Source organism: Callospermophilus lateralis, chromosome 17 (assembly GCF_048772815.1).
Source record: "Callospermophilus lateralis isolate mCalLat2 chromosome 17, mCalLat2.hap1, whole genome shotgun sequence".
NCBI classification, from domain to species: Eukaryota; Metazoa; Chordata; class Mammalia; order Rodentia; family Sciuridae; genus Callospermophilus; species Callospermophilus lateralis.
Window position 1 is genome coordinate 69,790,378 of NC_135321.1, and position 26,109 is coordinate 69,816,486.

General features: G+C 39.3%; 1 protein-coding gene across 3 annotated transcripts in view; it reads left to right on the forward strand.

Moving 5' to 3' along the window:
- The window catches only part of Ercc6l2 (ERCC excision repair 6 like 2), a 103,577-nt gene extending 78,221 nt beyond the window's left edge, over window positions 1-25,356 (forward strand). For 2 of the 3 annotated variants that reach the window (XM_076836636.2, XM_076836635.2), the window contains 2 exons: window positions 17,817-17,998; window positions 23,348-25,356. In XM_076836636.2, coding sequence (XP_076692751.2) covers window positions 17,817-17,998; window positions 23,348-24,320 — 1,155 coding nt within the window. In that variant the 3' untranslated portion in view covers window positions 24,321-25,356. Of the gene's footprint in view, window positions 1-11,486; window positions 11,626-17,816; window positions 17,999-23,347 lie in introns of those variants that run through there. The other variant, XM_076836638.2, reaches the window with a different exon arrangement.
- Window positions 25,357-26,109: the final 753 nt, after the last annotated feature.

The following is a 26,109-nucleotide window of genomic DNA, read 5'->3' on the forward strand; positions in this document are numbered from 1 at the left end:
TATCAGGGAAAACATTAGGTTTTTGGTTTTTTGGGAATTGGCTTATTTCACTTAGCATCAGCTCCATCCATTTATCTGCAAATGCCATCGTTTCATTCTTCTTTCAAGCTGAGTAATATTCCATTGTGTATATACATTTTCTTTATCCATTCATCTGTTGAAGGGCACCTAGGTTGGTTTCATAGCTCAGATATTGTGAGTTGAGCTGCTATAAACATTGATGTGGCATCATTACTGTAGTATGCTGATTTAAGTCCTTTGGGTGTAAACCAAGGAGTGGGATAGCTGGGTCAAATATTGGTTCCATTTCAAGTTTTCTGAGGAATTGCCATACTGCTTTCCAGAATGGTTGCACGAATTTGCAATCCCACCAGCAACCTATGAGTATATATTTTTCCCCCATATCCTCAACAACATTATTGTTGCTTGTATTCTTGATAATTGCCATTCTGATTGGAGTGAGATGAAATCTTAGAGTAGTTTTGATTTGCATTTCTCTAATTGCTAGAAATGTTGAACATTTTTCATATATTTGTTGATTGATTGTATTTCTTCTGTGATATGTCTGTTCAGTTCCTTAGTCCATTTATTGATTGAGTTATTTGGTTTTTGGGTGTTGCAGGAGAATATCCCTCTGAAACTTCGAGCTCTCTTCTTTTATTTGTACCACATCTGGTTCAACAAAGGATTTGAATTGTCTTAACAATAAAAACAGAATATAAAATGAAATTCAACACCAGAGAAAATATAAACTGAACTGAAAGTTCAAACCTCAGAGAAAGTTGAGATATTGATATGGCCAGAATATTCTACCCAGATATTTTATTAACATGACAAATTTAAGTTTTCTTATAGACAAAACAAAGGAAGCAAATTGGCTCTTAGTGGTTATTCAGTTGGAAATGTGTGTGGGCAGTTTGGGTGGTCATGGTGACTACATGCCGCACCTGGCAATCGTGTCAGCAGGCCAGAGATACTAATAGCTGTCCTGGGTAGGGTGGGCAGTGGGTGCAGAGCAATCCCATATGCAAATAACTGTGCTGCCCCAAACGCCATAACACCCTGCTGAGAAACACTGATCCTTGTCTTTAAGGGGGAAAAATATAACAAATTTTCTAGCAAGAGCAAAGTTTTTCCTAGCATTTAATTTGAAGGGAACTTGTCACCTGAGGTTTTAAATGGAAACCACTAAAGGATCTAGGGAAGAGTTGGTTGTCTTACAATAACCTTAGAATAAATGTAATAATGGAATTGGAAAGGCTGTGTCTTTTAGCATATTTCAAAGTAATACAGAGACCCATTGCCAGAATACAGCTCATGAAAGCATTTATGACCTGAGTGGGCTGCTTGAGATTCTCATTTGATCTGCAGACAACACTACAGACAGCATTTCTACAATGTGACTACCTTGTAGGAAATGTTGAACATTTTTATATTTTATTTTATATTTTAATACAAATATTTAATACAATAATTATTTTATATTTTAATACAAAAATGTATTAGGCTCTCCAGAAATTTGCTTTTTTAAGATGTAGAGTATATCAGAATCTTCAGAGTTTACTTTTGATTAGGGTGTTATTTTTTTTCAACCATGCCCTTTTCCCAAACAAATTGTAATGTGAAAAGTCAGATAATTTGGCAATCCCTGTAGAGTAAATGTTAATGAAATAATTTTCTAGGCGTTGGTCATTAGCTTATCTAAATATTTCTCAGAGAAGAAATTTATAGGCATATAATTCTCCCCAAAATGCAGACCCTAGATCTAGAAACAATGAACAATCCCTTTGGAACATCCTTAAGGAAATTGTAAAAACAGAAATACACATTGCCTCTAACACTTTTCAATCTCAACATTTTTGAGGGGGACAGAACAATGTAAGCAGAAATCTTGGCCCTTAAAAGTGATTTGCAGAGTGAGGAACATTTGTGACAAGCAAATTGAATATCTACCCATGGGGCTTTGTGGCCTCCCTTCCAAGTCCAGGTATCCCCTCATCACACATACCCCAACTTAGTAGATCTTTTTCCGGGAATTTAAAGAAATGTGTTGTTTAACGTTGAAGTCATGGTGAATGTGAAACATTCAGTGAAGTTTTAAAGCCACTAAGTAGGAGGTTTAATCCATTGCTCGCAGGCCAAGAATAGGCCACATAAATACTCATTCGGTGGTTGACTTCTTTAAGTCAGCACTTGAAACAGTAAAATTCCATTCCAGCATTTCAGTCATCTCACAGAATTTCTGAGAAAAAAGGCGTTCCCAGTCACTGATTTCATCATATCCAGGCAATATTACTTCAACACTCATAGGGGAGGAATCACTGACACATCACTGACTTGGGTTGGAGATATTTATGTCACTCACTGAAGGACTTTGCAGATGGGTGGTAATAATTGAATCTAAAATTTTGAAAAATTTTAAAAATAGTTATGGGGAGGAAGATGCTATAAAGAAAGGAGAAAGGAAATAAAGCAAGAACAAAAGAGATCCAGTCGTATGTTAGCACACTCCTACAAACCTTTGCTCTCAAATCTCCAAAGGACCGTAGACCTTCCACCTACAGTGTAATATCTTTCATCTAGGGCTCAAATCCAGAATCTTTTTGATTACTGAGAATTCTTCTGAGTACTTCATGTCTGTCATCAAAGTTTTATTAAAGAACTTTACTTGTGTTTGAAAAGATCGTGTGTGTGCTTGTAGGCATGTGCGGGTGTATGTTTGTGTCTGTAGCCAGATTCAGAGGTGCTGCCTCACTTTCTGAGAAAACAAATCAAATCCTATATATTTAGATGAGGCCAACAGATGAACAACAGTGGCCATCATATGCTGGTGTTGTGCTTTCTGAGCAATGCTGTAGTCAAGTCTGAGCCTTTCACTAAGTTGCAGAGGAATATGTATACCAGGTGGAAACCTACTGAAAGAAGACACTGCCACCACAGTGGTCTTCCAGAGCTCTCATTCTTTTCCATGTAATTATTGATAATCAAAATGATAAAAACTATGAACCTACTTTTCAAATTCACCTACTTAGTTAGGAAAGGCCGGAGATACATTATCTTTTCCATGTTTTCTATAACTTATACTTTTATGAATTGATTTCAACTTGTAGAATATTTTATAGATGTCCTAAACTAAAACCTATTTCTCCTAAAATAAATTTCTAATCATACCTTTGTTATTTGGTAGTGTGGACAATGCAAAATAACATGCAAAATAAAAATACATTTTGCCTTAAATCATACTTGGGTTTTTGAGAACTGCTCATTTTAAAAGATACGATGACTGGAGGGAAACCCTGTGCTCTTAGCTTTAAGCTCAGACCAAAAAGAAATGTTTTAAGTATTTGAAGGAACTGCTAATACTTTGATTAGAGTTAATTTGTTCTTTTGACATACGGAAGTATGTCACAAAACTCAACTATACCTGTTTGTGATATGGTGCCTCCTTTTTTCAATCAATGCATGTTTTCAACTTAAGTTTACTTAAAGTTTTCTGAAAAGAAATGTACAAAGACAGCATTCAATTACGGATTAATCGCTATGGCAACTGAGATGTGGTGACTGAAGGGGGAGGATGTATTCTGCCCTCAGTTTCCTGCCAGCTGTCATAGTCAACCTCTGCTGCCTGAATCCAAGCCAAAATATAGACTGTGACCAACTCCAAGAAACTATATCTGTATTTTTATAAATTGGTACAAGTATCAGACTATAAAAGAAGACTTAATCCCCTGAATTGGATGACAGACACTTGGCACTCTTGCCAGTGTTTGACAGAGAAATAACGGGTGGCTTTGTAGTAAAACCTGGATTAATAGCAAACCCTTCTTTATGTTATTGCAGTGTGGTGTAAATGAGAGAATAAGCGAGCTGTCGGTCTGGGGTGGAGGCAGCATGGAGGGAGTGCCTTTCTATAACCGGTGCAGGTTTAAGCACTGTTCAGAATACTGTAAATACACAGTGTTGTGTTAGTAAGAACTTCTCTTTCTTGTATTTGTATTAGATTGGCATTTTGTAGATTACCTAACATGAGGATTTCTGTGAGCTGTGGTGGATTTGGGTGCAGTATGTCTATACAGCTTTTGGAGTCAGCAAGAAGGGATGGGCTGTTTACAACTCGCAGACTTTGGGGAGATAGAGCATTCCATTATCCTGGGTTTCAGTGTAATGAATGGCATGATGGTTTAAAGTAATTGTTCACAAGTGACTGGTTTATGAAGCAGTCTGGTAAGGAAGGTTTATGGCTCCAGCATGTGACAGAATGAATTCTTACTGGGTGGGATTTCTCACGGTCTCATTTTTTTCTTTTTCTAGCTAGATATTAATTTTATGGTCTTTGTATCAGAAAGTTTTTCTTCTAATAATAATTTTAGTGGAGATTAAGTGTTTTAAGATTGTTGCATTATATGCAGGAAATGATGTGACTAGTATTGGCATGAAAAAATCTTTTGTGTTGCTGACCCTAGAACTAGGATGGCTCAGAGATGGTGTTCTGTTTCAGAAGATGGCATATTAACTAAGTGAAGAATACCTGTTACTGAGCCAGGGGAAGGAGAACCCCGTGTTGCCAGTGAGTGTGTGCACCTGTGCCCTTCCTAGCTGGAGGCTGGGAGAAACCGTGCCTGCCTTCCCCCCAGGGTTCATGGATGCTGTCACTGATGAGCTGCTGTGTGCAAAACATATTCAACTCCTTGTATTATTCAAAATATAGTACAAATTTTCATTATCTCAATGATTGTTGCTTTTCGGCAAGGATGATGACATCCCTACTGTGATAGTCTGCGTACAATGACCTGTCAATGTTTTTGTTGCTGATAGTACCAATAATAATAAATGGGCTGGGGATGTGGCTCAAGCGGTAGCGCGCTCGCCTGGCATGCATGTGGCCCGGGTTCGATCCTCAGCACCACATGCAAACAAAGATGTTGTGTCTGCCAAAAACTAAAAAAAATAAATAAATAAATAAAAATTTAAAAAGATAGTACCAATAATAGACTGTTTTAAAATATCTTGAAAGATATCTAGTCCAGTTCTCTATAATTTTATACAAGAAGGACTTGCCTTGGACCATGGATGGCTTCCTGTGAAGAATTCTGTGGAAAACTATGTATTTAAAGGAATTATAAACTAAGTTAACAATGAACTAGATTGATGAAAATAATCTTTGCTTATTAGGAAGTTGTATGTTTCTAACTTCTACCTGGTTTTTATGCTGATTGTGTAGAAGATAAATTGGCTTCTCAGGACAATTTCTCTGTTTAGAATAATGGGAAGATTCTAAATAGTTTAACAGAATGCTATTTCTTTGGGTAGATGAACAATATAAAGTTTAGAGATATAAGGCCTCATTGAACTGTGATTAAGTCCACCTAGTGACTTAAAGAATGTTAAGCACTTAGCAACCTTTTCAAATTGTACTTTATCCCTCTATGAAAACCGTGGTATCCATTGGACATGGCCACTTAGGGGAACACCTACTGCTTTGCCATCTGAGAGCCCCGCCTCCGCAAACAGAAGTTCTGAATATTTATAAGATGAGTAAAGCAACGTTGTAAGGTTAGGGAAACACAGCATTTCAGCATCTGAAGGATTCCTGGAGACTATTTAACCCAAGCATTTTATTTTATTTACGTTTAAAATCAAAGACTAGGGGCTGGGGCTGGGGCTGTAGCTCAGTGATAGAGCGCCTGCCTGAAACATGTGAGGCACTGGATTTGATCCTCAGCACCACATAAAAATAAATAAATAAAGATATTTTAAAAAATAAAATAAAAATCAAAGACTAAATGGCTCCCTCAGGCCACAGGACTTGGCAATGGCAACCCTTGTCATCTTTTTAGTCTTCTGTCTTATCCTTTTATCTCAGTTCCCTGGATCTCTATTTGGAGATTTCAGATTTACTTTCCCAGTATGACATATCAAGTTTTTAATTTTCTAAGATAACTAGTCTGTGAAGAATTTTCTTCACTTTAGCAGTTAGACGAAAATAAAATAAAACCTAGTGGATTGAAATGCATCCTTCCCTTTTGAAAAAGGTTAACTATTTCTTAAATAGTTAAACTCTATCTGTGGACTCAAGAAATACAGTGAAACTGTTGGCAATATCTACTTCACCAAAGGTACATTGCCAACTGCATGATTTTTCACCTTTTCCTTTTATTATGGTAGTTAATCTTGGTTGTCAACTTGCCTGAATTGAGAGACAAGAAAAATTGGTAAGGACACTTCTAGGTGTGTCTGTGAAGCTGTCTCCAGAGATGACTGGCATGTGAGTCAGCCCCCTGAGTGGGGAAGACCTGCCCTGAACACAAGTGGTACCTCCCACCCACGGGGGCCCTGGGTAGAATGAAAAGGCAGAAGAAGTGGGGGGCTCATAGGCACACTTGTTTGACCCTTCTTGAGTGGGTACATTTTTTGCTGCTGTTGTCACCTGTGGTCATCAGATTCCAAATTCTTGATCCTTTGAACACAGATTCACACCAGCAGCTCTCCAGGGGGCTTTCAGGCCTTCAGCTTTGAACTGGGGCTGCATCATTGGTCCCTCTTATTAGGAAGTTTCCAGCTTTGGGACTGAGCAGCTACTGGATTGCCTGGCTCTCCAGCCCGCAAAAGGCCACCGTAGGACTAGTTAGCATCTGATCATGTGAGCCAATCTAATAAATCCCCTCTTATAGACATATGTATCCTTTTGGTTGTATTCCTCCTCAGAACCCTAATAAACCTGTGCCTTTTTTAAAATTTTTTAACCAGGAATTATCTTCATTTTTACATTTATAATCTCCCAAACCTTCATGATCTACTTCAGATGTTTCGTGCCTTCCTCAAAATCTGCCCCATTTCCTCCCTCATCAGAATCAAGCTACCTTTTCTCCTGAGCTCTGCTTTGCACAGTAGTACTTTTGCCCAGTAGTACTTTATACATCTCATTCTTATTCTAAAGTATGACTTTCAGATTTTTATTATAGTATATAAGTATATATCTTCTTTTCTAATAAATCCTGAGCTTTGAAATAGTAGGCCATCTCTTGATTCATCTTCACTAACTTAAAATGATGTGTTACATGAATTACTACTTGCTGAATAAATACTTTTTTAAAACATATTTAGGTTTTCATTTGTTGTCTGGGTATGGTAAACTCTGCCACTATGTTCTGAGAGTTTTTAAGTGGTTTAAATCATCTTTTCCATGATCAACTTTCATAGTTTTCCTGGAAATCTTGTGGACCCAAGGAGGGATGATGATATTCCCAATATATGGCCAGTTGGTCAAAAACAAGTAAAACAAACTGGGGCTTGCAATTGGCACTGGAAGTGGGGAGAGTCCAACTGAATCCTCTACCTGTGGATTCTGACACTCTCTAGGTATCCACCTGACTCTCCAGGTGTATAGTGTCAGAATTAAACTAGAGGACACACAACTTGTGTCAACTGCTGCAAAATTGGCTCCCTCCTTGCTGGTGGGAGAAGTCCTCACTCTGGTATCCCAAGTCTTCTGTGTTGACTATGGTGAGAAAAGAGGAGAACACTTCATTTTTTCCTAGACACAGAAGTATTCTCAGGTTTGATCTTCAGTGGATTTGCTCTGCCTCTGCCTCCAACCGCATCAGGTACTGTCTGATCCTCTACTCCAGATGGATCCAGTTCAAGTTCCATTTCTTCCATCATTCAATCTTTAGGGACACTCTCTTCCAAGCGTTTTTAGCACCATTCTCTGTGCCAGTCATCATCATTGATATGGGTACCTTGTGTGTATTCGTTTCCTTCAAGGTATGTTATAGGAACACAGCTTACGCTTCAGTGAATACCACCACGTGGCAAGGGCACCACTGGGTGGGGGTTCAGAAAGCATTTGTTCTTGATAATTGCATGAAAGTACAACAAAAGGCAGGTCCCCATAACTGCTCCTCCACTCAGCCACACAATTCAAATGGGTAAACTGACAGATAATGTAGAAGTATTAGTCTTGTTTGCACAGTATAAATGCTGGTGTTCTTCATCTTCATTCGTTATGAGTCATTTCTTGGCCATGGTGCTCATATAGGAAACCAGTCCAGAAGGAAGGACCTGGGGAATGGTGTCAGAAAGACGTCCCTACCCTAGCACCATCATCTAGCAATAAATCTAAAGAGGCACTGTGTGGCTTAATTTTTTGTCTTCCAAATGATGTGGAGTGTCTTATTGTGTCCTTTCCATGACATATATGCCTGTTTTAATTTGGCCCTCGCCTTCTTCTCTAGCTTCACTGAAGACACTCACTTCCTCAGGATTATTGGTACTAATTGTGTATGAGGCACTGTGCCTGGATCCAGGATACAAGATGAACAGGCTCTTCCTGGACAGTCTGCAGCTCAGGAGCTACTCTCCAAGCTCACTTTACCTCCACACCTTCGCTTCTGTGGTTATTTTGCTAAAAATTCCTTTTCACCTGTGGCTGCTTATTGAATTCCTACCCTTGTCCTCTGTGACAGCTGTCCCCCAGGTCTTCTCCAAAGCAGCATAAATTTATTCCTATTCTTTGTGTATGTGCATATGTGGCTGCTGTAGCACTTAGGATGTTGTATAATGCAATACTGTATGTGTATCAGCAAAATACTTTAAGCTATAAGGAATAGAATAACTATCTAAAAGTAGGAGACAGCATAGGTCACTGAACAAATTCATGTAACAGCATGTCTGATAGGATGCATTTTCAGGGTTGGTGCTATGGCCCAGTGACATCATACAGATTTGGACTCTTATCATTTTCTTTCCCACTGTCCTGAATAAGTTAACTTTTATTCCTTTAGTCTCATGTTACCAGATCACTACCGCAACTGAACAACTAGTTTTCTCGAATAAATTTGTCCAAAGGACAGGAAGGTGTGATTCGCCTTGTATCTTTCTTTTTGTTGAGAAGGAAACTCTTTCTGAAAAACTATGATTGACTCAGCTCATATGTGCCTTATGGCCCTAGAACTGAGAGAGCAGCCCACCTTCCCTGAGTGCACTTGTAAGAACCCTAGCTTCTGCCAGACAACAGAGGGAGGCGGTGCCTTTGGGGAGGCCATCAACAGTGTCTGCCACCATGTATCTGGTTGGACAGTAGTCTTTTTTTTGTTAGGACCTGAATTTTAGTCTGTCTTTTTATTCCCAGAACCTAAAATAATACCTAGGTAATCAGTTAAACTTACCGATTTCAATTGACTTTCCAGTGGCTACCAAGGGGAGCCTTCTCAAAGAGATTCTATAGAGATGTGAGGAATTACCCTAATTTCTTAATATATGCATTAATCTTGTGCAGAGCGTCAGCGCTGGGTAGGATAAATATGTCTAAGTAAAATTTGTGCCATTTTAAAAATTTTTTTGATAATATTCCCTATAATGTAATTTAATCAACTGTTGCTGCTTCTACAGCAAGTTTGTTGGTAAGCTGATGTTTTATTTTAGAGTTATCAGTTATCTTGTAGGCAAGTTACCATAAAGAATCAAATTTTAATTTGTAAACAGTTCTTTGACTACTCAGCATTAAATGCTTTAAAATGTGTTGGAAGACCATGTCCCGGTGTTTCATTCTATATGCAGGGCTAATCTGATACAGGGAAAATAACAAATGCCTCAGAGACAAGAACGTTTTATTTCTTTCATAGAACTATTTTGGTAAATATCTTCTGAAAATTAATTTTCCTTAGTTGTGCTATTCATGTGAGTTTGTTGAGAGCCTGAAGAGTCTGTAACTCAGGGCTTGGTGTGGCTGCTCTCTGGGTCAGGAGAGCAAATGACCGAGTTGAATAGATGAGACACAAACAGCTGAGATAGTTTTCAGCTGCACTGGAGCTTCCCATTCAGAGCGACCCCTTTGACTTGTTGTATTCCCTTGGTGGGTAAAATTAGGATCTTGGATCTGCAGTAGCATCATTGGTTGCTAGGTTTGGTGTGATATATGTGATGACACAGAGTCTTCAAGCAGATTCCATGAATAAAATAAAGCTGTCATATGAGAAATTGGAAGGAAAATATGCAGGAGAAGTCTCATGAAGCTGGGTCTTTAGGCATGGGTGAGGCAGATGCTGGGGAGAAGGCAAGTTTGAGGAAATTTGGAATCAGGAATGAGAGTGCTCATGTGTTTGGCAACCAGTGACAAGACTGTCCTGAAGGCACGTGCCCTGGACAGCCAGGAGCCATGATCTGCACAGGGCGCTGTGAACAGACTCCGAAGGCCGCGCGTGTGTGGGAGTGATCTGATCCATAAGTGTTAATACTGACCTGAGCAGGTTCCATGCTAGCGTTTGTGTTCTGAGAGGTGACACCGAGATGTATCAAATACCTGACCATTCCCCAGTGAAGGCTCCTCCCAAAGCAGGTTTTGGATTTGAATCCAGGTGTTTTTAGATTGGAATGTTATTTGTAAAACCATGCAGAAAATTTGACTTCACTGTATGTTTGTGGTTGTCCTCTAATCAGCCAGCTTTCCTCCCAGAGAGTGAGTGGACAAGATACAGGGTGGCTCAATACTGCCTTGGGTTTTTGACAACTATGGAAAGCTGCATCCCAGTCACAGGCAGGCACCTTGGATGACTGAGGATTTTCACACTTGTACAAAGATCCTTCAAAGTGCTTGTCACATTAGACTCTCATAGGCCATTTGAATGAATTTTCTTGCTCTGTGTATTTGTAGTACTCCTGATTCCCGACTTTGCAAAGATAAGCAAATTTATGACTTTTTATGTATTCATATTCGCCCTTAACCAAAGGGAGATTTCTTTTTTAATCGTTTGTTTGAACACATGTTAAACAAAAGCATTGCTGCCTCCAACTTTACTGTTCAAGGTTTAATGAAGAAGGAAAATCAAAGAGGACTGAATTTTCTAGGCTTCTTGGCAGATGAAGTGATCTGGCTGAGGTGAGGGTGTGGCCAGAGGTAGTGGAGTAGACCTTTGTGTTTTCAAGGTCTGTGCTGGTCTCAAGAGCAAGGCAACTGGCAGACACTTCAGTGTCCTAGAACCAGAACACGTCATCCCCCTCAGGCCTCGCAGAGGGCCAGAGCTGGGACCTCCTAGTTCCTTTACAGTCTGCCATTTCATCCCCATGGACTATGCTCATTTCCTTACCATTTCTACGCAGGTGCCCTCGCAGGTCTTTACTTCCAGAATTAGTGTTTACTTCAATGAATATAAACAGAAAGAGGTTCTTCATTTCCTTAAACTTTCTCTGAACTATTTTGGTTTCCTAGTATGTAAATATAGATTCCTTATGTAATGGAGTAAAAAGAAAAATGCTAATGCAAGTCATTTGGCTGTGAGGACCGAAGGAAGTCTTCCTTTTTTTTTTTTTTTTTTTAAAGACAATGACATCAAGAGTTGCCATCTGCAGTTTTTTTTTAAAGTCAGTTTTGTTTTTTTTTTCACTTTCATATTGAAAATCTGTAACTTTTTTAGTTGAGACTTCCAATAAATAGCTATTGTTTTATTGAAAGTAAGGCAATTTGACTTAGGTCTACTTTTGAATTGCAGAGAGTGCACTTCTGGTTTAAAGGAATAAGAAAGAGTATTCAATATCAAAGGTCATTTGAATGTTGTATCCCACTGGGCTACCTGAGGAAGGGAACTTTCCTGCAATATCCAGTGTGAACCGAAAGCTTCACAGCCAGAGGTAAGCTATGCAAAATTAGGGATCCTTATTATGCCTAGTGTGGATTCTTTTTTTTTTTTTCTCCCAAGTTTTGTTTTGGAGATTTTATTTGTGGGGTCCCCCTCCCGTTTCTTTCTTTTAACTGTGGTAAGATTGAGTTAGATCACCTGGAGTTTCAAGTTTGTAGACTATGTACAATGTCTAAGAATCAACTGGTCATCTGCTATATAAAGTAGAATAAAATATTTTTTAAAATCCTGAGGTATTAGAGGGATGGGGAGGTACACAATGAACACATCTCTAGCATTTTTCCCTGCAAAAGTGACCTTATATTTATTGTAATCCTAATGTATGTCTTTTATAATTTAAAATAGTAAAGCTATTCTTTAACAGATTACATGCATTATACATTTGTAAACAGTAATATTTATACTTTTAAACATTTTATAAGTATATCAGAAAAAATCAACTATGATTTGATAACTTTATCAAAATTATGTCAAAGCAGATATTAAGTCTTTGAAATGAGCCTGTTTTTTTAGGAATCACACCAAGGGGCACTCTACCACTGAGCTATATCCCAGCCCTTTGACTTTTTTTTTTAATATTTATTTTTTAGTTTTAGGTGAACATAGTATCTCCATTTTATTTTTATGTGATGCTGAGAATTGAACCCAGTGCCTCATGTATGCTAGGCGGTTGTGCTACCACTTGAGCCACATTCCCCAGTCTGCCCTTTTGATTTTTTACTTTGAGACAGGGTTTTGCTGAGGCTGGCCTCAAACCTGAGTTCCTCCTGCCTCAGCCTCCAAAATAGCTGGGATTACAGATGTGTGCCCCCACACCCAGCCAAATGATCCATTTCAAGTTAAACATTTAATCATGGCTAAGTGAAGAGACTATTTTGGCCAGACTGTATTAGAACAATTACCATTTCTAGAAATAATATTTTAATGTTTTAGTTGGATTAGATAATTTTATATGCTAAATTTTATTTTTAATAATTATTTTTATAAGGATAACATTTTGTGTTTAAAGTTTTGAACTGTATAAGTGAGATTAGTATCTATATAATTAGCCTTAGCCTACCTTTTACCTTTTTAACTTATTTAGCTGTAATCTAAAGAGGAAAGGGCTTCTCCCTCCTCTTTCAGTTCTGCCTGACTGCTCCATCTTAGAATGTGTATATCTAAAGAAGGAAGAGGTGTTACTACTCAGAAGTTAGAATATTAGTTCAACATTTGGCAATAAATTCAACTTCACAAGCAGCCCCATTTTTTGTTCAATTAGTTTTTATCATCAAATGGATTTTTTAACTCTGTTTATATTATCTAAGAGTACTTACTGCATTTCTTACATTTCTTAGTAGATTTTAGTTTTGATATATATTCCAAAAATAGAATTTGATTTTTTTAATATAAAAACTATAGGGGAAGTACCAAACAAAGTCTAATAATTTGTGGAGATGATCATGAACATAGCAATTACTAAGTGATAAATTATGCTTTAATAGTGTAACACCTTCTAAAATAGAGTATTAACACAAATACTTCTACTATACAAATACTGCACAAAGTATTTGATACTGGGGATTGAATCCAGTGGCACTTTACCACTGAGCCACATCCCAGCCCTTTTGTATTTTGTATTTTGAGACAGGGTCTTGCTAAGTGGCCTAGGTGAAGCTGGCCTTGAACCTATGATCCTCTGTCTCAGAGTCCTGAGTCACACAGGTGCTCACAACTGTATCTGGCTGCACAGAGCTCTTGTCTTCATAATTTCTTCCTTGTTTTATTATCATAACCATAATCAGAATCACAGAGTTTAGTACCTTTAATTCTTGGTAGATACTTTTGAAGAATCCTTTTTAGAAAAGTTAGGGGCAGTTGGGAGCTTTCACAGAAACTGGGAGTTTTGCTTTCTTCCTTCCTGTTGTAACACAACATTCTCCATGCAGTACACACAGCACTCTAGTTGCCGGCCACTCTGTCCTCCGGAGAAAAGAGAGGTGATGTTATTTTGCTTTCTTGAGCAGCACGAGGAGCTTCATCCTCTGTCCTAACATTAAGAAGGACTTGTGCCTTTTCAGTTCCTGCTCCACCTCATTTTATTGCGCTCCTCCTTCCTTGGGTCTTCATTTCTGTCACTGCTGCACCGTGGTCTTTCCTTGTCTGGATTTTATAGCTGCCATCTAAGTGGGAATGAACAAATTTTGAATGTAGCCACACAATCTAGAATCCCTTGGTCTGGCCACAGACCTTGTACTTCACTGTGCAGAAGAGATGCCGGCTCTCGCTGCAACAGTGGCTGCACTGTGGCATATTTTCCCCGTGTAGACTGTTGTAAAAGATTGACTGTACTCTTACTGTACGGCAGGAAAATTTTACTTTTCTAACAAGAACACCAAAATGCTTATAAATTCAAATAGGTATTGTTTTTCAAAGAAAAATAAGACTTCTTGAAAATTACATAAACAGTGTTGCCACTTAAAACAGTCACAGACTCTTGTGTCTGAAAAGTGTGGTTGTACAGCTTCAGGATTCATAGACACCCCTTCTGAAATCAGTGACACCCATCTGCATAACCTTGAAACCCAGGTTAAGAGTCCATATTCCCCCCACAATGGGAAGCAGAATAATGCCCTCCTCAAATATGCTCATGAAGTAATTCCTAGAACCTGTTAATATGTTTCTTTACCTGACAAAAGGGAGTTAAAGTCATAGATGCAATTAAGGTTAAATCAGTGGCCTTGAGATAGCTTCCTTGCATGGATGCAGTTAAGGGTGCTAATCAGATGACCAGGATCCTTTGATCCTGGATTATCTGGATGGGCCCCGTCTAATCACGTTAGCTGTTCAAAGCAGAGAACCTTTCCTGGCTGAGGTCAGAGGGTGATATGACCATGGAGAAAGTAATAATGAGTTTATATCATTTAAAGTCAATAATTTTGTGGTGAATTGTTATGGCAGCAACGGGAAACTGACACACCCTTCCAGTGTGTTATGCGTTCTCCCTTGGAGCTGCCATCCCACATCAACCTAGGCAGCCACTGCATTCCTAAGAGCTAACAGAACCCAGGTAAATTCCAGATTGTGCTTCACAATCTGATTAAAGTCTCTTACCAAATGGAAATCTGAAACTAGATAGATTTTTAAAAAATAAAAGTTAGGATACTGAGTCCATTTAATAGAAAAATAATTTCACCTTTTTATTATTGGTTGTAAGAATTGGGTTTTGAAATGGAATACTTGGCAAAATGTAAAGATCCACTTGTCTGATAGTTGTGGTTGCAAAGCCTGAATTTTTCTGACGAATTTATAAAAGTGATTGAAAAAAAACATGTTTGTACAAAATGTGAATTTTGTACTGCTGCCATAGTCAGCAATATCCAGTGTGATCATGTAAATAATCGAGAATTGCCATTGCCTGGCATGATTTCTCCAAGGCCCCAGGAATTTACAGGATATGAGGAAGGGAGTGTTCCTGTTAGCCTTCTCTTTCTGCTAACTCGCTTTACTTTCAGATAAGTGTTCCATCTCTTCTTAAAATAATGGAAAGTTATTTCTGGGGATCATCTAAGGTTATCAGCCTTTAGAAACTTTTAATGTTCATCTGATTTTTGATGGAAATAATGCATCAAATCTTTTTTAAACTTATTCTTAATGATTCTACATTTTTTCTCTTTATTAATAATGTTTTAAGGTACAATTTTGCAAAAAAAATTAAGTCTTTAAGGAAAGTATCTTTAATACTACTGATCACTGCAAAGCCCTGGTTCAAGCTGGTCAGCTGTCATTTTGTGTTTATCCATCTGAGTCACAAAACTTGTAAAGATGTCAATTTATTTTCATTAGAAATGGATTGCTACTAAAGAACATACCATGTTTTGTCTTTTGGTCAATAAAATGAACTTGAATATAAGTTAAACAGGTAAATGTCTAAAAGAAAAAAGTTAACTATATTATATTATATATAATATATATTATATATTATATTAAAAGAAAAAAACCCATATATATATTTTTAAATAGGCTGAACATTTAAACCCCTTAAGGGTAGGACCTTCTTGTGGATGTAAATATACTCATATCTCTATAGCTCAAATGCATAGCATGGTGGCAGAAACATAGTAAGTATTTAGTGAATACTTGAGGAATTAAAAAACATTTCCTATCTATATTCTTTGAATGTGTACCACTTCAATCCAATAGAAACCCTACCAAAAGAAATAATAATAATTATATCATTAGCAAGAATCTGTGTCGATTAAACTCTGGTGGTCTTTGTATGCTTGAAAATGATAGTTTAACTAGGTATAGAATTCCAAGTTGACAGTTTTTTTCTCTCTGCATGTTAAAGGTATTATCCCATTATCATCTGGCAGTGGGAATATTAATGAAGAATCTCATGTTAGTTTGTCACTTCTGTGCAGATACCTTGATTTTTCTCTATGGGAATTTTTAAGATATTCCCTCTAAATGTAATCCACCAAAATACAGACTATTTTAATTTTTGCCAATAGAGATTCTCTTTCTTTTCTCAGTTTGAAGATTCATGCCTTCTTTAATTTTCAACTATTATCTCATTAACATAATCTCTTCCATTTTCTCTGGTCTTTCCTTCTATCATTTTAGAAGTTTTGGTATGTCTTCTGACTCTTAATTTCCCTCCTTTTCTTCCTTTTAAATTTCTATATTGCATTCTGAGTAATTTTATTTTTCCAGTTAGTCAACTATTATAAGGATGTTTATTCTACTACTTATCCAATGTATTGAGTCTCTTTCTATTTTTTATTTCAGAACTATATTTCTTTCTCTCTTTTTTTTTTTAAGTTTGCATTTAGTTCTTTCCCAAATCTGTCTATACAATCCCTCATTCTTGCTAGTGGATTCTATTCCTTCTTTTATCTTTCTAGACCTGGTGAAAATTTAAAGTCTCATTCACATTGCTTTATTTACAATTCCTCAGGTATAAGCTCTCATCTTTGTTGCATCTGACAGTGTTCATGGTGTTGGTTTCATATCTTTATAACTTTTATCCTAACCCTTTTTACCCCCATTGGAATCATAACCATTCTCTGGATTATGGAAGTCTTTCTATGGTATGTTTTTGTAGTCATCCCTCATTTAGATCTGTGGTTTTCCCTGGTTCTTAGCCAATCTTTTTATGTTGGTTTTCAGCTTGGGTTTTCCATACTACCCAGGTGGTGCAAAATCAGACTCCACAATGGCACCAGCTGGGCATTTCATTTTTTTCTGCAATAACTCTGTCTAGAGGAAAAAGGTGGCTTGTGTCTATGCTGTGTCCTAGTTTAGGCTTTCCTTTGAAAATCAGATATTCTTCTCATACCTCCTGTGTTTTTTGTTTGTTTCTTCATTTTTTAATGCAGGGAGTTGAATCATTTCCATCTTCCCTCTGCCCTTTGTACCTGTGGATGAGGTTGCCCTGTGAGTTGCTTAGTGTCAGTTCTCACTCACCACCGTGTCACTTTTTTGTTGTTCACACCTAGAAACTTTCTTATTTTTGAGCTCAAATATAATTTTATTCTTGTAATTGTTGTGGAACTGTATCCAGTATTTCTCTTTGGGGAATGGAACAGGGCTTTCCACCTATTCACAATTGTCAAGGAAACTGGAACCATACGGTTTAAAATGATTTTTTAACCCACTCTTGCTAACAATTTACATTTAACAAGCAGCCCATAGTCTAAAATGTTTGATTCTATCTAAAGTTTACAAACTGTAGTAGTCTCTTGAAATCACTAGATATTCTTGCAATCCAGCAGAGTTTGAAAACTAGTATTGATGAAAATGATTTATTTGTCACATAAAATTGTTCCTTCTTATAAGTTTGGCTACTTTGTAAAATTAAGTAACAAAGACTACTCAATGATTTTGAGAAAAATCACCACTCAAATGTACTGAACTTAAAGATTTTAAGAGTACCCTTTTTTATTCCATCATTTATATAGTCATTAATTGGTACCTTTATTTGGGACAGTAGCTCTCAACATGTGTATCAGTATGTCCAGTCTCAGCAATAGAAATAGTTCCATTTTCCCCATTTCATCTTTTTAAAGGTCTAGATTGACATCTTCTGACAATAATTTCAGATGGAGAATGTGTACTTCATTAAAAAGAGCATATTGGGGGAAAGTATTACATCCTCCTTCTTTGACCAAAACCAACCTTTCGTTCCTTCCCTTTTTCCAGACATATGAAGAAAAAGCGAACCCAGCTACAGTAACACACACAAGGACAGACCAGCCACCGAGTGAAGGACCCATTTCCTCTCCCCTGTGCATTTCACACCCTGTAAATCAGAAGAAGAAAAAAGTCTACCGTACAGACCAGACGACCTTCATAATTGGAGAAACACCAAAAGGAATCCGCAGGTATGTCACATGTGATAACATGGAACTTTAGCAACAATTATCAAAAGAAATATGGATCCTTAATAAAATATACAAATTAAATTATTACCATACTTTGCCACTTGGCAGGGGCACTCCGAGAGAATCCGTGGGTGGATGCCAGGGTGAGGGGTGCTAGCAGGGAGCCGGCAGGCCCTAGACAGCTCTTTGTGTTTAGATATGGAAAGGCGCAGTAGCCGGAGGGCACCGTGGGGACCAGGGTGAGGTGTTTTGAAGTTGGAAGATAATTGAACTACGTAGGGTGTGTTGAGGGAGAAGACTCAAGGGGAATGGACCTTGCAGAGAAGTGAGGACAGGAATGACACCCTGGAGAGGCAGTGTCCAGACCAGTGGCCACAGCTGGCCTTGGAGAGGCACTGAAAAAGAAGGGACCATCATGGACACAGACATGATGGCATTTTCTCAGTGAATCTGCAATTAAAGCCATATTCAGAGGGAACAAAGTTATCAAATAAATTACAGAACAGGAAATCAAGCTTAGCTGGACTGGAATTCCTGGGTGATGTGAGTCCCCATTTGAGAGTGAGTTTGTACAACCATCCATCCATTCCTGCAGATTTTGTCCAACAAGCTCCAGTTGCTCTGTTGCAGGCACAGAACAGAGAGATGGCCAGGTCTTACCAGGGGCTAGAGTGAGGGGAGAGAGTCAAGAAAGCTGAAGGCTGTTTGTAAAAGAATGATTTCAAAATGAATCTAAGCTGAACAGAGGAGGAGAGTGAGCCAGTGGGAGTGAGCCATGGTCTGGAGGGCTCAGTGAGGCCAGGAGTTCTCGACAGCACTGCTGTCCTGGGCCAGGGAGCAGCTGAGCGGGAGCATAAGACGATTGCGTTCCAGGCCCTGGAGGTTGTGCAGCTGGTGGTGATGACAGTGGCAGATAGGACCCTGGAAGCAAGCTGACTTGAACTGAGATGAGTCTTTGGAGGTCAGTGATGAAATGGGTGGGCCAGGTTTTGGGTGGCAAGGCCACATGGACACTGATGTTATGGATACTGACAACAGAGGGTGGAGCAGGAAGCTGCATCAATCCAGGATCTGGAGTGTTCAGAAGGAAGCAAAGGCCAAAGGAGGCTTATGGGGCTGGCCCTGGTGGCCCTGGGACAGGGGGAAAATGATGTTGGCTCTGTGGGTTCAAAATGCTTCCCTGGTGGGGGTGGTGGGGGGTGCACCTCCCAGGGAACTGGTCTTCAGCTGCCCTGGAAAGACTGGTCCCTCAGCTCCTTGGGAAGCTGGGGTTGTGGCTCTCGAGAGCTGCCTGCTGTTGTGCAGACGGGCAAGCATGTCCCTGCCTGCACAAATTGGTTCCCAGGACTTTTGCAGGTTGTCTTTCACTCTGGGCAATTATGTTTCTGAGGCTGCCCATGGACATCTCATCAGTCTTTAAGGAATACAGGTGTCTTTATTCCCTTGGGCAGTGTGTATTTTTTATAAAAGCGTAACAATTAGTTTTGCCTCCTTTTTTCTTCTTTCAGATAGATAGATAGATAGATAGAGGATTGACTCCAGGGACACTTTCGCACTGAGCTACATCCCCAGCTCTTTTTATTTTTTTTATTTTGGGGCATGGCCTTGCTAAGTTGCTGAGGCTGACCTTAAACTTGTGATCCTCCTGCCTCAGCCTCCCGAGCCACTAGGATTACAGGTATGTGCAACTGTACCTGATGCCTCTTGCTAAGTATAGGGGTGAGAATTGTCTAATATTAGAGTGCCAGGGTCTGATTCCCCTGGTCCCCACCAATCATCCTGGTCAGTCATTAAGGCTCTGAGCCTCTGCAACCACGTGATCATCTGGGTGAGGTTCAGCCTGCCGTTCCTTCAGAAAGCCTAGGCAGAGACAAGGTGACTCCAGTTGTGCTGCTCCCTTCCTCCTCAGGGAAAGGGGAGAGGATGTGGAGTTTTCTCTGTGATACAGAACTACTCTTCATGCCCTTGCTGAATGATACCTATCTTTGGTTTCCCTTTTTCCTCTTTCCCCAAGTGGTTTAATGGTAGTTTACTCAGGCTTAGTGATTTTTGCTTGCAAAGTGACTAGCTTTTGCCCCTGATTGTACTACCTTAAATTCTTGGAGAAAGTTCTTTTGAAGACCCAGAATTAGGAAATCAAGTTAAAAGGCAAAAATAAAATGAATGATAATCATTACTTTTCCTGTTAGGAGCAACCATGTGGCATACTTTTCTTGCAGACTACTCAGGCTAAACAGGGTTTGAAACAGCTGTCCTCCCAGAGGTGACAGACCACAGGGTCACGGGTGAGATCATGGTTTCAGCCCAGCAGAGGTGAAGTTTCTTTGGCAGCTGCCAAGACACTACCAAGTCTTGGGTAAATAAAAGACATTGTCCTCCTGCCAATCGCTAACTCTTTGCAAGCACAAATATTTGTTAGAAAGGTCACAAAAATGGATTTGGAGATGATTAATAAACAAAATAATATCATATTACCTCATTTGAACTAAAAACTGGAACCTTTTAAGAACATGCTCGCTTTCCAAAAAGAACATTGGCAATTTCTAAGAAAGAAGTGTGGGAGCACGCACATGTGGGTAAGTTAGTATTGTGTCGGAGATGAGAGTCGCTGGTGGTCAGGTGTGTGTGTGTCTGGATTTGGAACATTTAATAAGACACTCTAGTGAGTACTAGAAGCCACAGTACTCATCTGAAGTCACAAAAGGAAGAAGCAAGCACGCGCTATGGAGTGCCACTAAAGCCCAAGGAAACACACACTTTATGTAGCCATGAATGGCTGGTAAAAAAAAAAAAATAATAACATGACATTAAAGCTCCTACTTACTTATGTACACTAAAAAGAAATCATTATTTTATCCTAAGAACTCTCTGTTTGCATCAGATAAATTTAGTCTTCTCACCTTGGCTGTTGACCCTTTATGATTGTCAGCTGTCCCTTTGCAGTTTCTCCTGTCCCTCCATGCACCTTGTCCCCTTGGAAGTGAACCTATGTGTGTCCCCTCTTCCCAGCAAGCTTCCTCACTCATCTTCACCTGACCTGAGATGACAGCAGAGAACCCCACCCCCAGCTTGCCCACCAATAATCCCTGGCGTGGGTGCCCCTGCTGTGGATGCCAACTGGCCTCTGTACTTGGTACCTCTGCCCTCTTGTAGTTTGACATTCCTGCATTTGTCCTCCCCAGTTAAGACTATAAACTCCTTAAGGAGTTTTGTTCACTGGTGTGTAGTACTTAGCACATAATAGGGCTCTATAAATATTTGTGGAATGAATAAATGGGTTTTTAAAAGAGCTACTGTATAAAATACAAGTAAAAATCCTAAAACTTTGGGATTTTAATTATGTGCTACAACACTATCTTTGGCTTTTTTTAAAGAAGTATTTACAAACATAAATTCAATATCAGCAATCAGTACCCTCTTGTCTTCTTCTTGAGCTACCATAATGGGTAACGTAAAACAGAGATTAATCCTCAGAGTTCCAGACTCAGGAAGTCCAAGATCAGGGCATTAGCCAATTCAGTCTTTGATGGGGGGTCTTCTTTCTACTTTGCAGAAGGCCTCCTTCTCACTGTGTTCTCGTGTGGCATGAGGGAGGGGTGGAGCGGGAACTATGAACAAACAGAACAATAACATCCCATTACTTCAAGGGCAGTGAAAGCTGGAACCTGTAAGAAGGTCCTGGGCCAGCTCTGTGGCCTCTCTTCTCATGAGGACACTAATGCTGCCAGATTGGAGCCCTACCCTTACTACCTCATGACCACTGATCCCCTAGAGGCCCTGACCCTAACTACTGCCAGATGGAGTGTTGGGGCTCCAGCATGATTTGGGGGGAACAACTCAGTTCATAGCATGCTCACCAATGGAGAGGAGCAGTCTGTGGCCCAGGTGGTCATGTCATTCCTCTGCCTCCATCTCACCAGGCTTCTAGAAGGCCCGTCTCCTCATCCATTCATGTAACAGTGTTTATTAATATCCTATACTAAAACTGCAACTTCTTCAAATAATATCTCACCTCTCAGGCTGTCTATACTAAAAGTGGACCGATTGAGAAAAAAAGAATCAAGGCTTAACAGTTTACAACTTTCTTTTTAGGCTCATCAAAAAAGTCTTATAACCTAAAAAAAGCACACTATAGGGACACTGCTACATCCATGTTCATAGCAGCACAATTCACAATAGCAAGACTGTGGAACCAACCTAGATGCCCTTCAATAGACGAATGGATAAAAAAAATGTGGCATTTATACACAATGGAGTATTACTCTGCATTAAAAAATGACAAAATCATAGAATTTGCAGGGAAATGGATGGCATTAGAGCAGATTATGCTAAGTGAAGCTAGCCAATCCCTTAAAAACAAATGCCAAATGTCTTCTTTGATATAAGGAGAGTAACTAAGAACAGAGTAGGGACGAAGAGCATGAGAAGAAGATTAACATTAAACAGGGATGAGAGGTGGGAGGGAAAGGGAGAGAGAAGAGAAATTGCATGTAAATGGAAGGAGACCCTCAGGGGTATACAAAATTACATACAAGAGGAAGTGAGGGGAAAGGGGTAAAATATAAGGGGGAGAAATGAATTACAGTAGAGGGGGTAGAGAGAGAAGAAGGGAGGGGAGGGGAGGGGGGATAGTAGAGGATAGGAAAGGCAGCAGAATACAACAGACACTAGTATGGCAATATGTAAATCAATGGAGGTGCAACTGATGTGATTCTGCAATCTGTATACTGGGTGAAAATGGGAGTTCATATCCCACTTGAATCAAAGTGTGAAATATGATATATCAAGAACTATGTAATGTTTTGAACAACCAACAATAAAAATTAATTTAAAAAAAAAAATAAAAGAGAGTAGCAATCTTGGGAAAAAAAAGTCTTATAAAATTTCTATGCTGTATTTGTAGAAAAAGGGTAAAGGAGAGAGAAAGAAAAATATTTCTTTCTTAATTCTTCAGAATTTTCTTTCTGTTCACTGAAACCCTTTGACAATATTATTTCATGGATTTTAATACAATATAGATTTTCAAATATACATTATGATTCTCATGTCAGTCATAAATTGGCTCACTGGAGGAGTAGCCAGCTGGAATCCCATAATTCCCAGAAAATACCTGATAGCATAAATCAGAATAACTTAAGAAAGCTGGTGATTTCATGGGCTAACATAATTTTCCTAGTAGCATAAGGAAAGAGGCCACGATAAAATGCATTCTTGTGTGGAATTAAGCAGACATAAACTAACGGAACAAAATTATATAACTTTGCTCTACATATCCTATCATTGATGATGATTTTTCTAAAAATAAAATATAATGAAAATAACCACTGATTTTCTTCATTCAATCTTTAGAAAACAATTTGAAGAAATGGCTTCTTTCTTTAACCTGTCCTCTGTAAAGGAATTCGCTATACATATAACTAACGCCACTTCAGAAGAACGACAGAGAATGCTAAGAGACTTTTATGCTTCTCAGCATCCAGAGGTGAAAGAATTTTTTGTGGATTCTGCTTCAGAATTAATCAAATCTGCCTACAAGGAAGGAGAGAGTACCAGAAATAAATATAAAGAAAGAAACTCTTTTATAAAAAGAAAACCATCACATTCTAAAAGTTTGTCCTTTAGAGATTGTACCAACCAAATTTCTCAAATTTGCAGTCCAAAAGCATCTAAAGGAAAATCAGTTAAGTTTCAGAGTGACGGTGCGTGTCAGGAAGAGGCACTTTCTAGTGATGCAGAAACTGCAAAATCACCTATTAGCTCTGCTCACGAGATTGACAGTGGGGATGAAGGGCAAGCCTCCAGAGACCCGGCGGCCTCCCGCTCTCCCAAGGGCAAGTCAGAGGCACAGGAGAGGCAGCTGGAAAATACCAGGCAAGCCCCAAAGGACCTCACAGGGACGGGCATCTCAAGAAACAGACCCCTTTGCAAGTCAGAAGACAAAAAGGTAGAAAATCCAGAGTTCGGAAATGCTTCTGTGGAAGGCTTGCTTGGTGACACCTCTATTCTCGATGACCTCTTTAAAAGTCACGGGAACGGTCCCACACAACTGCCAAAGAAGGTTCTTTCAAGGCCCATGGAAAAAGCAAAACAGAGACCAAAAGACTTCTGGGACATCTTGAATGAGCAGAATGAGGACAGTCTTAGTAAACTCACCGACGTAGCAGTTATAGAGACCCTGTGTTCAAAAGCGCCCCTTGCCGTACACTGCAAAAGGAAGGAAGGGCAGGAAACTTCCCTCTGGAAACCCAATGAGAAGTTTCTGTGGAAAACATTGAACTCCAGTGATACAGAAGAGAACACAGCCAACACACAGAGAGAGTGACACACGAGTGTGTGAATGAATTAGTACACCAGTGAGCTGCCGCCGTCAGTGTCATCAGCACTGTGTCCACACTGATGATACTGTCCCAACACAGTGGTCGGCTTATATTTTTATTAAATTCTTATTTTAGGGTCTGTTAGTTTTAGATGTCGTGATTTGTTTTCCTTGATATGTGACTTGATCTTTTGGCTTTAGTTTTGATTTGGGCACTGGGGACTGAACACAGGGCCTCTCCACCACCAAGCCATGTCCCCAGTTCTGTTTGTTTGTTTGTTTGTTTGTTTGTTTGTTTGTTTGTTTGTTTGTTTTGAGACAGGATATTGCTGAATTGCTGAGTTTGGCCTCAAATTTTCAGTCCTCCTGCCTTAGCCTTCCAAGTTGCAGGGATTACAAGCATGCACCACTGTACCCAGCTCATATCTGGCTTGATCTTTCAAAAATTATGATTATATTATAGTATAAACATTATGAAATGAAAAAGATTCTAGATTTTTTATCAGAAGACCTTCTGTAACTTTAGATAAGTCACTTTCCCTTGTGTACATTCATTTCCTAACATGAAAGATTCAGGGTTTGAATCTTTCAAGAATATCAATCAACACAAATATCCTTTCAGTTTGAAAAACCAATTTACTCTCCCAAGTGCCTTTTAGTCATAGGTCAAATCATGCCCCCACATCAGGAGGGATACCCTGATGTGTTTCTTTCTTACAAGCGTCTGGAAAATCGTTAAGAGCTTTCCTTTTCCCTTGGTATCATGTTCTATTATTTAATAATTATTTAATGATTGTATCAGATGAAATTAGGTACTGAATGTATGGTATTATGTTAAAACGCTAATTTTATAAATGCTTGAAATCAAAGGTAAATATTGGATGGTGTTATGGGATAGGATGCTAAAGTAATAGGATTGCTAGATACCAACACTCAACTTTTTATAAAACTATTAGGATTTAATTAATATAAATAAAGTTTTGCATAGTGCTTTTATTTATTTAAGTAGGAAGAAATGAATAAATATGTGATTTTATTTGAAGCTGGGCCATTTTGTGGAATTGAATTTAAATGGCTTATACCCAACCTGAAAAGGGCTCCTTGTTGGATTTACTTGTTTAGGAACATTCCTTCCTCATCTGTGTTCTGAGCTGGGAGCTTGAGCCCCATAGGTCAGGCGCAACTACTGGTAAAAGCAAAGAGGTCCTGTCTATAAAGAGTCACGGTGTGCAGAGCCCCAGCATCAGGCCTGGGCCCGGGGCAGGCAGGGGCCTGGGGGAGGCAGGGGCCTGGGGGAGGCAGGGACTCGGTTACACTTGCCAGCTGCATTAGGAGGCAGTGTCCATCTAGAAAGCAGAGTGAACCAGGTTGTACTCAGACATCACTGTTAGGAAAAGGGCCTTGGGAGTACCAGGGATGGGGAGCTGTTGCTCAGAAGTGAAAAAAAAAAAAAAAGAAAAGCAGAATCTTTTCTCAAGGCACTGAATGGCCAGGTGTGCCCTGGAGCAAAATATTGCCCTCAACATGGCGGAGCAGACACCTCATGACCAGAAAGGGGAAAAAAGAGGAGGGGATTGGGGCCCACAGTCCCCTTCAAGGGTGCATTCCCAATGACCTAAAGACCTCCCACTGAGTCTCACCTTCGAAAGACCCCATGACCTCTCAGCAGCACCTTGGGGAGCAAGCCTTTGCCACGGGGACCTTTGTGGGGACACTTAAGACCGAAGGCTCAACCGCAGGAGTCCTCCAGCCCCACCCACTGTGTGTGTCACCAGCTGAATGGGTGGCCTCAGGA